Source organism: Populus euphratica, unplaced genomic scaffold (assembly GCF_000495115.2).
Source record: "Populus euphratica unplaced genomic scaffold, PopEup_1.0 scaffold86.1, whole genome shotgun sequence".
NCBI lineage: Eukaryota > Viridiplantae > Streptophyta > Magnoliopsida > Malpighiales > Salicaceae > Populus > Populus euphratica.
In genome coordinates, this window is record NW_011499880.1 from 456384 (window position 1) to 473050 (window position 16667).

Genomic DNA, 16667 nt, shown 5'->3' on the forward strand with positions numbered 1-16667 from the left:
TATTAGCCTCTTTATCCTCATCAATATTAGCTTGAATCATAACAAGTTTCATCTCTTTAAGTACTCATCAACACTTTTTGTACTTTGATTGAAACTTTCCAACCTTTGATATAACTCTATATAGTAGTAGCTAGGTATAGATCTTCTTTTTATAATGAATTTCATCTCATCTTAACTATCAATTTTCCTATCATAATTCCATTTATAGTTTGCAACTAAATGATCCCGCCACACAATAACATAGTTAGCAAAAGCAATTACTTCTTGAGTTTCAGATAGTTATGACACTAAAAAATCAACTTCACCTTCTTCTCCTACTCAAAATAAACTTTTGGATAATTCTTTCTATAGAAAGCCAGTATTTTTAGCTTACTTGTACCCAAATCTCCATCAAACTAAGCATTATAGTCACAATACTTGTATTTACCCTTCTAGCTGAAATTATCATTATATTTATCTTTTTCATACCAATTATTATGTTGTTGTTCAAACCTTTCCTCATAGCCCATGAACACCTTATCAAAATTAACATCACTCATGTTTGTATTTTATATATATAAACCATAATTAACAAAAAAACCTAGTACTAGACATAAAAAAAATCGATAATGAAAAAAAAAAGACTCAAATTCTAGAAAGAACCAAACCAAAAAAATAAAAATAAAAGGATGTAACCTGATTTTAGAGCCTAACTTTGATACCAACTTATATGAACCTCCAGATCATGACGTCAAACAACCCCCAACAAAGTTGGAATACAACCATTATAAAATTTATAGCTCTTAAAATATTATATAGACTCCTTTAAATAACTTTAATGGACTCTTTTTAGGTTTAAAGCCAATAAGTCCAAACTAAGAATTAACTAACTTAAATTCAATAATGAATTAAACCTCTAAACAATGTTTAATGGGCTAGAATAAACCTAAATTAAAAATAATTTTTCAACATTAAATAAATAAAATAGGATAATAAAAACAAAGTCTTCATGTCATAATTCTTCCATGTAATCGAAATCTCCAAGCTCTTTCTAGTAGTGTTTTGATCGAAACTTTCAGTATAGAAATTCAACTAGGAAAATTTGTTTTGATTGCAAGAATTTCCTTCTTTATATTGTGTCCTCTTAGTCTCCTTGATGTGCTAGAAATAATTGTAAAAAAAAAAAAAACAAGAGAAAGATCCCTTTTAATGCCCACATCAAGTTTAATTTTTCAATGAATCCAAGTTATAGTAGTAACTCTTATAACTCAAGTTCATGCACAAGTCTAGGGCCTAAATAAATCTTATTTAATCTTTATTTGCTGTCCAAAATTAACTCATTATAGGTCTAGACTTAATGAGTTGAAAATTCTAAGAAAAAATGCTTTGTCGATGAATATGCCAAAACAGTAACAAAAACTTTGACCAAATTAAATATTATTTTTTTGCATCCTGATTCCCATGAAAGTTTACCATAATATATTTTCATATGTCTAGTATCTCCCTATAAAAATTTAGCTCGATCTGATGTATGGTTTGAGAAATATACTCGATTTTGCAAACTTGGTAAATATGGATTTCAAGACAAAATTCAAATTGGTTCATATCAATGATAGTAATCTTGATAAGATGCTCCAACATTAACATTTGGGATTTTTAATGAGAAATCTTAAATTAAAGTTCAACAAAGGATTAAGAGAGGAATTTTCAAACAATTGCATGCTAAAAACTTATTAGTCCTTTTATAGGATGAAAAAATAAATAATAAAGGGTAAAACTAGTGAACCTAGTAATAAGCCAGAAGTAATTAATTATTTATTTTTTATTATTGATATTGATATCTTGTTATATAAAACCAACCCATACTAATAAAATCTCTCGCATGAAATGCATTCATTAATAAAATATCAATAAATTCATTAATAAAATATATATTGATGAATGAATGAAGATGACATACTGAGATTTGAGAAGTTCAATAAGGTAAGATGTCCTTAATTGTTTTTCAATAAAACATGTATAAAAAACCTAATAAAATTTTGTTTTTCTAGAGAAATTAATAATAAGTATCGATGGAAAGTAAGGGCATCGACCTTCAAATTGCTCTTTTAATTTATTTTTATGACTTTCACTTCTTTAAAAATTAAATCTTAATTTAATTTGTGCTCCACTATTTATTAAAAAAAAATATAAATGGAAACTCATATATTTTTTTTATAGAATTACTTCTACTTGTCCTTTTATTTATATTAGGTTTCCAAGTCATCTTTGTATCTCTAGCTGCTTATAATATATTGTTATATTTGAAGTCTTTTTTTTTTTTAATTTATCATTCAAATATAAATTTTCATATAAACTAATAAAAATATCCTAATTTATAAAACTCAAAATCCATTTATTGTTTTTAAAAACACAAGTTAAATGAAAAACATTTCATATTATGTGTGATATTTTTATGATTATTTTTGCTAATAAAATAGATTATGTTTGAGTTTTTAATAAATTTGGATAAGAATTTCTACCATAACCATAGATTTAACAATGATTCTATATTTGATAAATTGAAAATAATTATATATAAAGTATACAAAATATAGAGGGTGTGGTCATTTCACTATAGTAGTAGACATGTATTACTATGGATTGCTCCAGTGAAATAACTATTTTGCACTTGAGTGGAAAAACCGGTTACCTTGGTTGTGAGGGTACTTTGATCTTTTTTACTTGCCTATTAATTTTTAAAATATTGCTTAAAAGTATCTGTGTCTTTTATATTTTTTTGCACCATAAAAATATGTTTTTGTCCCTAGAGTTAACAAAAATTAAAATTGTTAACCAAGGGTTTTTTTACTTTTCATTAACTTTTAAACAACTTCTTTACTCTATGATAAAAAAAAAATATTAGGTTCTTGGACAAGGGTTTTTCTATTTTTTCCTTTCTTTATATGTAGTTAAAATATGTATTTGACTTTAAAAAAGACAAAAAAAAAATAATTAGGTTTGCATTTGAGGGTGTTTTTTACTTTCACATTGGTTTTTTGGGTAATTACTAAGGTCATAGGGGCATTTTGGTGTTTTCACTCTGAATTCTTAAGTTTTTAATGAGAAAAAATTGTTGGCGCGTGTTAAGCACTCACCATTAAATAAGTGGCATCTGCACTATTCAGGCAATATATTTAGTGCCACCCAATAGCTAAACCTGACCTTCCACTATCTTTTTAGAAGCGCCACCAAGTCCTCTTTCACATAGTGTGTCGTATGACAAAGTATGGTGGTTGGATTGTTGTTGGTGGTTGTTTTGTTTTCCTTCATTTCTCTTTTATACTAAATAAAATGCATGATTGTCTTCTTTGTTCTTGGTTTTTCAATTTTAGTTCTTATTCTTTATATTTCTTATTTTGTTCTTATTTCTTTTATAGAATTTTTATTTTTTTAGTTTAGTCCTTAAATTACAATTTCTTATATATTTTTTTTTCATTTCAATCCTTATTCTTTTGATTTTTATTTTTTTTCTTGATCCTTTTGTTAAAAATTTTTTTGCTTTCAATTTCATCATTTAATCAAATTTTTTGTTGTTTTATTTTTTCTAATTTGGCCATCATTTATTTTATTTATGTTTCCTTTTGATCAAGTTATATTTAAATTCAATTTAACCCTCCAATTAAAAAATTTTGTTTTTCTTCTAGTTGTTTTTTTTTCACCGTTATTTTTTTAGATCCTTTTGTATGATTGTATTTTTTTCTTGATCTTATCCTTCAACATTTGGTTTTGTTAGGATTCAATTTTGTACTATCATATCATTTTGCATAATTTTTTTAAATATTAGTTTTGTGATTATCTTTAAATTTTTTTATGAGTTTATCTTGGTCTTATAACCTATGTTATGGGTTTTGCATATCTTTTTTAAATATAAGTTTTATTTTTTCAAAAAAAAATGTTTGTTTGTGTTTAATTTTTCAAAATATTATTTTAATTCATCTATATTTGTTTTTTTGTTTTATACAAATGAAATTTATTTTCAAAATAAAAATATTTATGATATTTTATCCTTGCATAATATTTTTTTTAGTGTGTGAGTTTATTTAATCAATTTTATTTGTGTTTATTTTTTACGTCACAAGTGTTTTTTTAGTGTGAGTTTATTTTTTATTAATTTAAATAAATAAATTCAGGAAACACAACTAAGTAAAGATCTTATTTTGTATGATTTAACATTTTGATTTTTTAATTTATTTATTTCTCTTTTGTTCATTGTTAATATTTTTTTTTGTTTACTTACACATATTATTATTGATTTATTTAATTACACATGTACATTTATTTTTTAATTTACATTTTATTTTTTTATAACAAATATATTAAAGTTTTCTGCATACCTGATATATATATATATATATATATATATTTACTACCTAAGGACAGAGCACAAATCAGAGAACTAGTTTAAGATAATTGCCGCAGCTTCCCATCAAGGATGATCAGCAAGCTCGACACTGCTGCCGATTAATTATTTTCCTTGATCCTAGGATAAATACCCACGAACGTTGTGTTTGTGTTTTATTTTTGCTGAGTCAGCTTGTAGACAGATATCCTCGATCATAGCTTGATTGAATTTTAGATATGATGTTCGGATTAGAATGAAGAAGTTTTATCTTGAATTCCTCCACCGCATAGAAAAATATCAAAGGCCACGTCACTTTTGAAATGGAAAATTCTTAAAGGCAACAGAGTCATCATGATGTTATATCAGAATCACTACTTCAAATCATGAGTGACGCGACATTATGGTGACCTAATACAAAATCTTTAATGAAAATACTAAATAAAATGAAAATCATTAATTTTTTAATAAAGAAAAATTAGGTAGCTTTCTCATCAGTACTGTCGGTATCCATTAGATTTCAACTTCTTCTTTTTTCAAAAAAATGATCTTTTCCTCTACGTTAACATTATTTTTTCAGAATAAAATAATATCAATAAAATTCTAATTTTATTTTTTTATTTTTCTTTGTTTAATTTAAACTATTTAACAGGTATGACGAAGGATACCAGACAAACCGCGGCATAGTTGTTCCATATATGATTCTTTGATATAAAATGGTTAAGAAAATATAGTTATTCAACGTCAATATTTTAATGTAATAGCATTGCCATTTCAACTATTAAGTATTAATAATTAATAAGGTGTTGTTAATTAGGTTTTGGATTTATTTTATAAAAATTATTAGATTAAATTATAAATTTAGAACTATTTAAAATTTATATTATTATTGATATATACTAAAATTGTGTCGGACACCGATACTATTTTTTTCTTTTAAAAAAGGGATTTACTAGTGATATAAATTTGAGGGTGATTTTTCACAGCATAATAAAGAGTAATTTTTTAGCAATGCGCAAAGGTGTGTGTATTGGGACTGAAAACCATCACCATTCAAGCTAACTGACGGTGTAAAAGAGTGATTTTCCGGCATTGCACTGATGTGCTCGTGGTTTGCTTGCTTTCCAGCCCAAAGAATATGAAACTGCTAAGAGAAAAAAACCATCGATATCCCATTAGCATGCTCACATGGAGAGCCAAGCTAAGCCAATATATCGCATCACACAAAATTATGTTACATATCCTATCACCGTCCCATACAGTACCATATCATAAGCTGTTTCACACAGCAACACTAAAACAATATCGCAAAACGAAAATTCAGAGACCTATAATTTCCCTAACAGTCACTGATAAGCAAATGCTTGTGTACATGGGAATCTAATCCTCTAACCAGCAACCCAAAAAAGCAAGGCTATCTTCACTTGCCTTGTTAATAAAGCGGCGTCCATCTTCTCTCTTTTGGTATCTGAATCCAAGAGCTACCCCCAAAGAATCCAATATTTACAGAAACGCACTCCTAGTTCTGCCTAATATTTCTCACTGCCTAAACCCATACCCACTTCCCGGTTGGGTTGAATACCTTAGCTCATATGGGTCGAGTAAGGTAGAAGAGAAGTTCGGTGTCATCACGCCCGAGTTTTGTTGAAAAGCCCCCGAGTTGCCATCTCGCAGCTGAGTTCTAACCCCACTTTGAACCTCCTCTTCAACCGAGTTCCCCGTCCTCCCTGTTGATGAATCCGCGTGGCAGAGTGGGGGCATTGAAGGGACATGCACACCATTGACATCGGTATTCGAGTAATTCGCACCAGGCTGAGTTTGTAGGAGTTCAGGCAACGAGTTGAGCCCAGCAAGTGTCGCCCAGTCAAAGCTCCCTGAACCCAGATTTGCTAAGTTGATTTTCTCTCCGTGTTGTATTGGTTTGAGTGAGCTCGTTCGAGGCAAAGCAAAGAGCCGGTCATCCATCTCTGTCAATGAGTCAAGGACATCTTCCAAATGAGAAGAGGATGATGAAGATGAACCATTAGTACTGTATTCTTTGCTTGAAACGCTTGACATGGATTTCTGTGCAGCACTTGAATTCTTCTTGTAAATCCGACACAATACCCATTCATCCAACTGCAACAACAAAGAAACAAATAATTAAGAGAACATACACACTGAGGGGAAAAAACCATTTATATAGCACACAGCTGTTTAACGAATAAATATCAAGCAACCAAAATAAATAAATAAATATCAACCGTAAGGATTGTATCCAAACAAATTAAAATCTGTGGATAGAATTATCAAGCAACCAAAATAAATAAATAAATAAATATCAATCGTAAGGATTGTATCAAAACAAATTAAAATCTGTGGATAGAAATTTTTTGTTGGTACCTTTGTACTTCCACTTTTGCGAGAGGATTCAAGAAGGCGGTATTCATGCATGATCCAATTAGTTTTGGTGCCTTTTGGGGCTTTGCCAACGTAAAAGACCAAAGCTTTCTTGATGCCAACTTTACGTTCCTCTGTCGTGATAACTTTGTCAGTACCGGTGGCCTTCCAATACCCAGACCCGGCAACCCTGTTGGGTCGGGATCCATTGGGGTACTTGCGGTCTCTAGGACTGAAAAAATACCATTCTTTTTCACCAAATATTGCCTTACCTATTAACAACAACAACAACAACAAAGAACATTAACCCACTAAATTTATTGATACTATACATACAAGTAATTGTGTTTTAAGTATGATTATAACTAAGAGAATATAATAGAGCAAGATTACTTGTAACTACCTGGTAAGAACCACGGATCAAACTTGTACAAATCAATTTCGCCAATGATTTGCAAGGAGAAATGGTGACCAGCAACCTTCTTACACAAGTATTGCACCAAAAGCTCTTCATCAGTCGGGTGAAACCGAAATCCCGGTGGCAAGCTTAATTGGGCTAGAGGGTCTGTTTCTTGCACTCCCATTTTTGCACACGACTGTTCGTTTGGCTGGAGAGAAGAATTGGAGCTTCGATTTTATAATTATTTTCTGGGTTTTTCTCCTCTCTTTTTTTTCATGACTAGTTGGTCTTGGAGTAATTTATATAGAGATAAGTACGGTCGTCCTTGTCTGGGTTGATGGGGTCTACTTTATTCTTATCACCGTTAAAAGCATGACACGTTCTCCATCAAATTGCCGACCCTATCCATGTGCAAGTGCTTGCTAATGTCCACAGTTTCATCGTGTTTGGTTTTGCGGCAGCTGGACATAATATTTTCAAACGTATTTTTAAATAAAAAATATAATAATATTTTTTAAATTTCATTTTATTTTTAATACAAATACAATTTAAATTAAGAAAAAAAATATTTTTTAAATTTCTTTTTATTTTTTATATGAATACAGTAAAATCACCTAAAATACTTTCAAAAAATCTGTTTTTTAATAAAAAAAATAATTTAAAATACAATTTAAAAATCCAAATCCCAACTCTGGTGCGTGAACCGTCACAGAAAAGGCAGTCATATCTAAAGTAGACACGTGTCAGCATAAATATCACATTACGCACATTTTGCATGTCCCGACAAAAGATTTAATGTGTCCCACCAATTATCAAGTGACGACACGTGGATGTTTTGTGGAGTGAAGTTAGGCATGTGGTTGTTTTTCTTTTTCCTTTTCTTTTCTTGTTTTATGTAAACGAGAGGAGATTGTGGAAGAGAGGGGCAAAAAAACATAACAGAAGAAAAAAGAGGGTACAAGTGGAGGCTCTTATATTTTGACACGTTACCGTTGAGGGCTTTTACTTTGATTTTTTATTTGAGAGGGTACGCGTAAGATTAGGGTTTCTTCTACACAAAACCCTCCATGGTCTGGCGTGCAAGATACCTTCTTTTTTTTTTTTTGGTGCTCTCACGTGTCATTCGAAACGGAAAGATAAATAAATTGGTGATCATGATTGATGGAGGGAAGGTCAAAGTTCGAGAAAAAGCATATAAATTAAAGGAGCTGGATTGTTATCATGATTAAGGTGCTTTTATAATTATATGGGCGTGGAATTTGGAAGAATTATCCCAAATCATTTCAAAAATAGTTTAAAAGTTGATATGTTCGAAAATTAAAATATAATTTGTATTATTTTTTTAATTAAAAGTTTTTTAAATCTGAAATTTATATATATTTGTGTTATTTTAGATTATTAATTTAAAGAGAAAACAAGAACGGTAAAATTTAAACTCATTATTATTTAGTTATTAAAATATATATTAAAGAATTATTTTGATCTTAAATTTTAAATTATTAGATTAATTTTTAAAATATAATTTATATTTTAGAATATAAAGAAAGGAAAGTGGATGTTAAAAAAATGAGAATTTTAGAATTGTTTGGTGGGTCAAAGGAGCAATGGTAACATAAATTTAGAGGCACTTTGGTATTTTGGTAACATAAATTTAGAGGCACTTTGGTACTTTATTTTATTTTTTTGTGAAAATTAAACTTTGACAAATTAATACAATATTAAATCCACCTTTGATAGTGTTTAATTTATTGTCAAGCAAGAAAAAGAAAAAGAAAAAGAAAAAGAAAAGGCAGATATAGTAGCTTGAACAGATATTTTAATGGGACACGTGAAGATAAGTAGTGAGTTTGATGAGTTGGCAAGTTTGGCATTATGATCAGTACACACATGGATGGTTCTGCTTCGATGAAGACTTGCAGCTACCATGGACAATGGAGATTCGGCACCTAACTTTTTTGCTGGCATGTAAGTTTCCTGACAGTTTTTGAGGTTCTACGCGTTGATTTAGTCCGATGATGCAAGCTCAAGTCGTCCATGATCGATGCTTCCATGAACTTACAGTCCTTCTGCATATTGGGAATTAACGAGGGCTGGCTAGCTAGCCGGGGGTGATTTTGCATAGCCAAAAACAAGTTTTATGAATAAATATACGAACCATTTGCATTCAGTGAAGAAAGTATTAGCAATAAAGTTGATTGATTTGAGCTTTTTCTCATATTAGCGACAACAATATTGAATCTCGGCTTTTCAATACCCACAAGATTAGACTTGTAGGCTAGGTCGATGCTTCCATGAACTTACAGTCCTGCATATTGGGAATTAACGAGGACTGGCTACCTAGCTGGGGGTGACTTTGCATAACCAAAAACAAGTTTTATGAATAAATATACGAACCATTTGCATTCAGTGAAGAAAGTATTAGCAATAAAGTTGATTGATTTGAGCTTTTTCTCATATTAGCGACAACAATATTGACTATTGGCTTTTCAATACCCACAAGATTAGACTTGTAGGCTAGGTCGATGCTTCCATGAACTTACAGTCCTGCATATTGGGAATTAACGAGGACTGGCTAGCTAGCTGGGGGTGACTTTTCATAACCAAAAACAAGTTTTATGAATAAATACACGAACTATTTGCATTCAGTGTAGAAAGTTGATTGATTTGAGCTTTTTCTCATATTAGCGACAACAATATTGAATCTTGGCTTTTCAATACCCACAAGATTAGACTTGTTGGCCAACAAAATAAATTAAAAATTCAATTAAGTGCCGTCGAGAGAATCTTATATTAAGCTGATTTCCTCGTAGTTTCAAGTGCAATACATTGTTCAAAGGGAGGAAAATTGATTTTGTAGCTTTGTTTTAATGGCTAGGAGGGTCAATAGGATGTTGGAGTACAAACATAAGAGAAGGTTCATTCCGAGCTTCACCTTGTTCACTACTTGAATCTTACAATACTTTCAAAATGAAAATTTCAAACTTTAACCCGCAGTGTTTCTTTGGAAATGGAATATTCAAAGTTTTTGGGAGATCTCAATTTAGTGTTCGACGTATTGTTAGGTTCAAGATTTTTTGGATTTTATGAATTTTATTTTGATATTAGAACACTTCCATCATTTTATTTTTAGTGGCAACTAAGAAATTCTATGAAATTTACTTGTTCTCAATAAGGGTGTTCAAAATCTGAACGTCAAATTAAATAAACTCGAATATGTCCCAAAGAATAATCTTAGTACCAAATTATCATGGTAATCTTTTTCCCGCAAGTTATTGATACAAAGGGAAGGAAAAAAAACAATACCAAGAGGAATTTACTATAAACTTTCGTTTATGAACTAAATTGAAATTAGATGAACAAGGAAAGGGAAGGGTATTGTCTAATATCAATTATATTTTAATAAAAATTGATAAAATAAAAAAGTTTAAGACCCAATAATTATATTTTAATAAAAATTGATAAAATCAAAAAGTTTAAGACTTGATAGTCAATGAAGTCATGCGTTTTAGACTAAATTGAGATTTCTGTAAAATCTTACATGCACGGGTAGGCTTGCTCATCAATAGTCCTTTAGTCTTTTAATAGTGAGCTCCTATTGTTTTAATAAATAAATATTAACAAATTAATAGCCAAGTTTTACTCAAATCACCACGTCATCTCATGTTTTTAAACTTTTAGTTAATTGTTTTTTTTTTTTTTGTTTCTTTCATCCCAAACAAGATAGATTAGGTCACAAGTCGGCTAGATCTCAGGGTGGTCCTAGTTTTAAAATAGTGCTTTAAATCCTTCCTCTTGAGAGTTATTATAAAACATGCGGCGTTGTAAGATGAAAGTACTAGAATTAGCAACCGGATGACTCTTTAAGTTCCATCCATGTAATGAATCCAATTTTCAAGAACACATCTGAGATCGTAACTTTTGTTTTCTGATCCCAACAAGCCCATAACTAACTAATTTTCAAGAACACATCTGAGATCGTAATTTTTGTTTTCCGATCCCAACAAGCCCATAACTAACTTCGGAAATCTTAATCCAGCATATATGGCCTAGGGTGGCCGGAGGAAGCCGGGCGGAAGCCCCCGTTGTGTGATGTCAAAATGGCCCATTGTGAGTTAACTTCAAGTTTCCAGGTAGCTTCAGTGTGGATTCACAACAGTCGATAGAATGATACGATGTTCTAAGTGTTGGATACCAAATTTCAACCACGTTATTGATGCCTCAAATCTTAAATTTCAACCTTTTTGAAACATCCCATTTTGGTAGATGGTAAACAGCCTCAAAGCAAGACTAGACAAGCCGCAAATTAGGAAGTTATTGTCTCCTGCATGTTCGTAAGCCATTGCATTGCCACAGACAGGCAGCTTCCCTTCCCCCCCGCCCCCCCACCTATTCATATTATATTTCAAGTGATTTTAATGCATCTTACATTCCTAGGTCAGAATTAACGTTGTACATGAGAAGATTAAGAGAGGGGAAGGGAGTTGGGAGCATGGAGGTGAATGTACAAACATTTTCTTTATGTTTGAATGATTTTAGAGGGGAATTTGCTGAAAGCTGAAATTACTAGTTAAATTAATTTAGGAAGATGCTCATAAAAGAATGGATTATAATTTCCTACTTCTTCCATCCACTTTTTAAGAAAATTCTCCTTCATTTTCCTATTCTTTTCTAATAAGAGAAAATTCTGTTTTGCTTCCTCCCTCTTTCTTTCCTTGCATTTTCCTCTGCCCTAGACACTTTGTAATTCTACAAGTAGTTGAAAAATCTTATGAAGCTCGTGAAGTAAACAGTGTCATTTTATTAATTATTTCCTAATATATTTTTAAAAAATAAATATAATTAAGAGAGGAATACTAAATAAAAATATTCTTATTCTTTTTATATCATGAGTTTCATCTTCTTCTATTTTAAGATAGACTCAAGAAATAACTAATAAAACACCAAAACCATAAAAATATTTGTAAGTAGAGGCAATGTACTGCTCTCTCTCTCTCTCTCTCTCGTCAAGATTTGATTACTCAAAGGAGAATCCATTACGAAACTCAAAACAAAGCCCATCCATCATCTCAAAGTTAATGATTTACTATTGGGCAGATGGGCCTCAACGAAATCGTTACGTAATTAATAAATATAACAGAGCCACTTTACAGAGTGGGCATATATTATTCTGAAAGCCCAATACATTGAGCTTTTTTTTTAAAAAAAAATAATTATTCCTGTTGGATTTTCACAAATTTGGGGCGTGAATTAGGAACCTCGATTTGTAGCGCTCGGCTACCTCAACATGCCCTCCACATAAGAGGCATATTATCTGAGAATTTTACAGAGAATATTTACTGCTACAATCATCATTAAAAACAATTTTAATGTTCGAAAATTAGAACAATTTATTTGAATAAGAGTGTCCTGGCACAAAACCTGACCAAAAAGAAAAAATTCACTCTACTTTTTAGTTACTCCAATCCTCATGAGAGCAAAGAAAGCGATCAGGCGATAAACCACAAGCATAATCCCTAATGCAACCGCACCAAGAACTTGGCCATCAAGCCCCACCTGTTTGATTGCAGGGTAATCTCCAATGAAACAAACTCCGCCAGCACCACCGCATGGATAAGTGTCTGTGGGCTTGAATTGAGACCCCAGCAACAGCTTGTATGTGTATTGGCTAATGGAGATGTACTTCACCCAGCTAATGAAGGCAGGGACGTGTGTAACATAGTATCCGCCAGCGAGCAGGAACGACAGCATGATCACTGATCCCATTATGGTAGCAGATTTTTGGTTCAACACCAGAGCACCAAGTGCTAGTCCTAGACCTCCTGATACCACCACAGAATACAAGAGAACGAACAAAGTATGCAAGAAGTTTCGTGGTGTGCCTTTAAGACCTGCCATCCAGTATGTTATACTTACAAAAATGGTAGGAAGGACTAGCTCCATTGGGAGGTCACTGACAATCCTTGACATGAAGTATGATGACAGCCGATACATGCCGGAAGATCGTTCCTTTTCGAGCATACTACGTTCTTGGGGGAAGGTGAAAATTGCTTCGAATAAAGGGAAGAAGCCCCAGAATCCTGAGTAAAAGAAGAGGAGCCCCATCTGCATTTGCATTTTCGGATGCATATCGTTATTATACCGAAATAGGTCACAACTAACTCCCTGTTGACGAACCTGCTCTCAGGAAGTGTTAGATTGTCGCAAAATGTTACCTGATCTTGTAGATGGGATACATCAGATTGCCACCACAGAAGACCTGAAAGGAAAGCAACCACCAGGACCTGAGCAATCTTGAGGCCAGAGAAGGAGTCATGCTTCCTTTCTTTCACTCCTCTTCTCAACAATACAGAAAACTGTTGCCACCAAGTTGTTGCCCACCGTGCAACTTTCTGATCATTTAATCCATCTTGAGGCTGACCATCAATGTCTTGAACCTCTGACTTCAACTTGTTTGCAAGATTGCTCTTGTAGGCTGACACTAGATTCTGCTTGACTAATCCGGGATCCTCACTATTTGATGATACACCTACAACAGCATAAGAATACAGCGTCCTCACTGATCATTTTTAATAAATAACTAATGCCCAAGTTCAACCCATGAGCAATATACCAAATTCCTTGAATTCGTATTAAATTCGTTAAATAGAAGCAGCTTCTCCGGCCCTCTGTTTCAAATCTCTATTTGTCAACCCAAGCATCCCTATATTATAGCCCTCCCAAAACTCTTGTACAATAATGAAATTATATAATATTGTTTAGTTATTATATGTATTAGGTCCTTAATTAACCTATATAGTGTGGACTCACTCAATGCTTTCGGGGGCAGCTCCTGGGGAAACGGGAGATGTGCATGAATGACACGAGGGATTCAAGCCACAATATACAACAAAGCAACCAAGATAGTCTACTATATAGAAATCTGTGAACGCAGGAAATTGGAAACCGCATAGGAAACTTGTAGAAAGTGAGTTAATTCCAAGTCCAGCGTAAACACTTAATCAGATACCAACTAACTAATTACGAACTTAGAGAGAACATTAATTCTACTTGAAGTGCATGGATTTGGAAACATTTCCTAGGTATGCTCGACAATTTCCAATATTTTTAACGAGTTTCGACATGGCTTTAATGTTCCACCCGTAACTTCTCCAAATCTCAACACTGCATAACGTTTTCTAATCAAACATGCTGCCAAGTGTCAAAAGCCATCTTATCCATTAATGGAAAGAAAACAAAAATGGATGCTGTTCATTCAACACGCAAGGCAGTCATTGTTTCCTGTCCTTTAAGGATATCGACAGTCTGATTTTAAAATGGAACAAAGTGGGTGCCATATATCTATTTGTGGAATACTAAAATGCGAGCATGAAATTGGCTTAATCACATTGCTAATTAGAAACTTTATCAGCTAAACCAAGTACAGGTAATTGTTTATCTGGAAACTGAAATACGTACCAGAAATTAAATCAGCTAAAGCTTAAAGCTACACACAATCAACTATTTAAGTATTTTAGACGCAAAGCACTATAATTAACAACCACTAACAAAGCACACGAAACATTTTCAAGAAACATAGAAATAAAAAAAAAAAATCACTACTAGCTAACGATATTAGTAAAATTCCTCTATATAGTACATATATGATATACACCACAAGCACTGTGTTTTAAATAGATTAAGATAGAGATTAGTATAATTTCACATACCATTTGCAAGGTCCAAAAGGAAATCAGCAGGATTCATGGGAACTGCTGGAGCATATCCATTGCTGGAAAAGTAATCCATAACTTGTGATCCCTCCCCAAAGTACAGTGGGCTGCCTTCTGATAACAGCAAAACCTTGTCAAACATGTAAAATAACCTGCTTGAAGGTTGATGGATGGTCATTACAATTGTTCTTCCTCCTTTTGCCAGCTCCCACAAATTGGACACAATTCTTTGAGCTGTTGTAGAATCAAGACCTGATGTTGGCTCATCCAAGAAAAGAAGGCTAGGGTTTATGAGCATCTCTTGTCCTATACTAACCCTCTTTCTCTCACCCCCAGAAACTCCTCTCATAAATGGCCCCCCAATGATGCTATTCTTGCACTTGGTTAAACCTAGTTGAGTAATCACAGATTCTGCATGCATGATCTTTTCTTCTTTACTAAAAGTATTTTCTAACCTAAGAAGGGCAGTGAAAACCAAAGTTTCTGTCACTGTTAAATGAGGGTAAAGAACATCATCCTGAGTAACAAATCCCATGTTCCTTTTCATTGAGTTGGAGAAGTTCTTGCCATTATAGCTTATGTTCCCATCAAGTAGTCCTCCAAGCTTGCCTCCTAATGCGGTTAAGAGAGTTGTTTTCCCACTGCCTGATGGACCGAACATGGCTAGCATTTCACCAGGTAAAACCTTGCCTGTGATTCCCTTTAAGATAACCTTTTCTTCTGCTTTGACAATCTTTCCACAAAAACCTGCTTTCGCAAGTCTGACCTTGTAGACCACATCCTCAAACTGTACGTTTAATCAAAACCAAGACTGCCTTAATAACGCAAGACATGGATTAAAAAAAAGTAGAAGAAGAAAACATGCAAAGAAACCGTCATTTAATAATCAAACCATTTATATCAAAAGAAAAAAGACACAAAAATTGATGGAAAGAGAGAATTCTTAAATTCTCATTCATCAGTACCCTCAAAGAAACAGCCCTAGTTGCTTTCTTGAAGATGGTTGACACTCCTGATTCTTCCTCATTTAGTGCCTCTATGTCAGCCATCTCTTGTTCCATGCTGGTCCCTCGATCAATCTCTAACTCCCCTAACAAAAGAATAATAATAAAAAAAAAGCCCTCTCTTTCAATATATATTCTTAAAACAAATGACAGCGAGCCGAGATCCTCTTTTCTTTCTGTCAATGTATATGTAGAAGCACGTATTGTATGTAACACAAAAGTTGGGAGCGGAGAAAGGAGAGAAGAGAGAGGAGGAGGCTAGAATAGGGTTCATGCGAGATAAATGAGAAATAGAGAGATCAGTAGGGCTATCTGATCAAACAAAGGGAGAGATACTTGGCTTTTCAAGAGGACTGTTAACTTGTTGAGCTATTCACGGCTCTATATACTTTGGTTTTAGTTTAATTACCATAATTTTTAGCAGTTTGATAAATAATTATACTCCGATACCTTAGTATTTGGCTCAGCCACTCAACTGGTGGACCTTTTTACTTTTTTATTATTATTTCTAATGGAGGTTATAGAAGGCCACTCACCTCAGTTGAGAAGCTATGCCTTAATAAGAGTTCTTGCATTTGGTGCTTCCTTAGCTTTTCTTCCTTTTCCTTTGCTTTTCTTCTTCTTGGTTTTTTTCTTTTCCTTCTACTAATAGAGGTTATAGAATGCCATTCAACTCCGTCGAGAAGCTATGGGATCTCACCTTCATAAGAGTTTTTTCTTTTCAAGAATTTTATCCCTGTAAGAAAATATCTATTGATTCTACCCTCAAACTTGTGTTTCTTGTAATGTCCTTTTGAAGAAATTTTAGTGAACTC

General features: G+C 32.7%; 2 protein-coding genes across 2 annotated transcripts; both read right to left on the bottom strand.

Annotated features, from left to right (window-relative positions):
• Positions 1-5507: 5507 nt before the first annotated feature.
• LOC105129176 (NAC domain-containing protein 72) lies at positions 5508-7420 on the bottom strand. The gene is made up of 3 exons (XM_011031134.1): positions 7143-7420; positions 6743-7011; positions 5508-6478 (listed from the first exon to the last, which is right to left on the bottom strand). The coding sequence occupies exons 1-3, from the start codon at positions 7321-7323 to the stop codon at positions 5900-5902; spliced, it is 1029 nt and encodes a 342-aa protein (XP_011029436.1). The 5' UTR covers positions 7324-7420; the 3' UTR covers positions 5508-5899.
• A 5128-nt stretch (positions 7421-12548) lies between these two features.
• Positions 12549-16255, bottom strand: LOC105129177 (ABC transporter G family member 9-like). Its single transcript, XM_011031135.1, has 4 exons — positions 15814-16255; positions 14846-15635; positions 13352-13665; positions 12549-13241 (listed from the first exon to the last, which is right to left on the bottom strand). The coding sequence occupies exons 1-4, from the start codon at positions 15907-15909 to the stop codon at positions 12582-12584; spliced, it is 1860 nt and encodes a 619-aa protein (XP_011029437.1). The 5' UTR covers positions 15910-16255; the 3' UTR covers positions 12549-12581.
• Positions 16256-16667: the final 412 nt, after the last annotated feature.

Bases quoted from the DNA above. Each gene is read 5' to 3' on its own strand.
- LOC105129177 (XM_011031135.1), bottom strand. From the start codon at position 15,909: ATGGAACAAGAGATGGCTGACATAGAGGCACTAAATGAGGAAGAATCA. The intron at 15,636-15,813 runs GTACTGATGAAT...TTAAACGTACAG, and splicing joins CTAGGGCTGTTTCTTTGAGG to TTTGAGGATGTGGTCTACAA. The intron at 13,242-13,351 runs GTAACATTTTGC...ATGCAAATGCAG, and splicing joins TATCCCATCTACAAGATCAG to ATGGGGCTCCTCTTCTTTTA.
- LOC105129176 (XM_011031134.1), bottom strand. From the start codon at position 7,323: ATGGGAGTGCAAGAAACAGACCCTCTAGCCCAATTAAGCTTGCCACCG. The intron at 7,012-7,142 runs GTAGTTACAAGT...TGTTGTTAATAG, and splicing joins TGATCCGTGGTTCTTACCAG to GTAAGGCAATATTTGGTGAA. The intron at 6,479-6,742 runs GTACCAACAAAA...TTGTTGTTGCAG, and splicing joins GCAAAAGTGGAAGTACAAAG to TTGGATGAATGGGTATTGTG.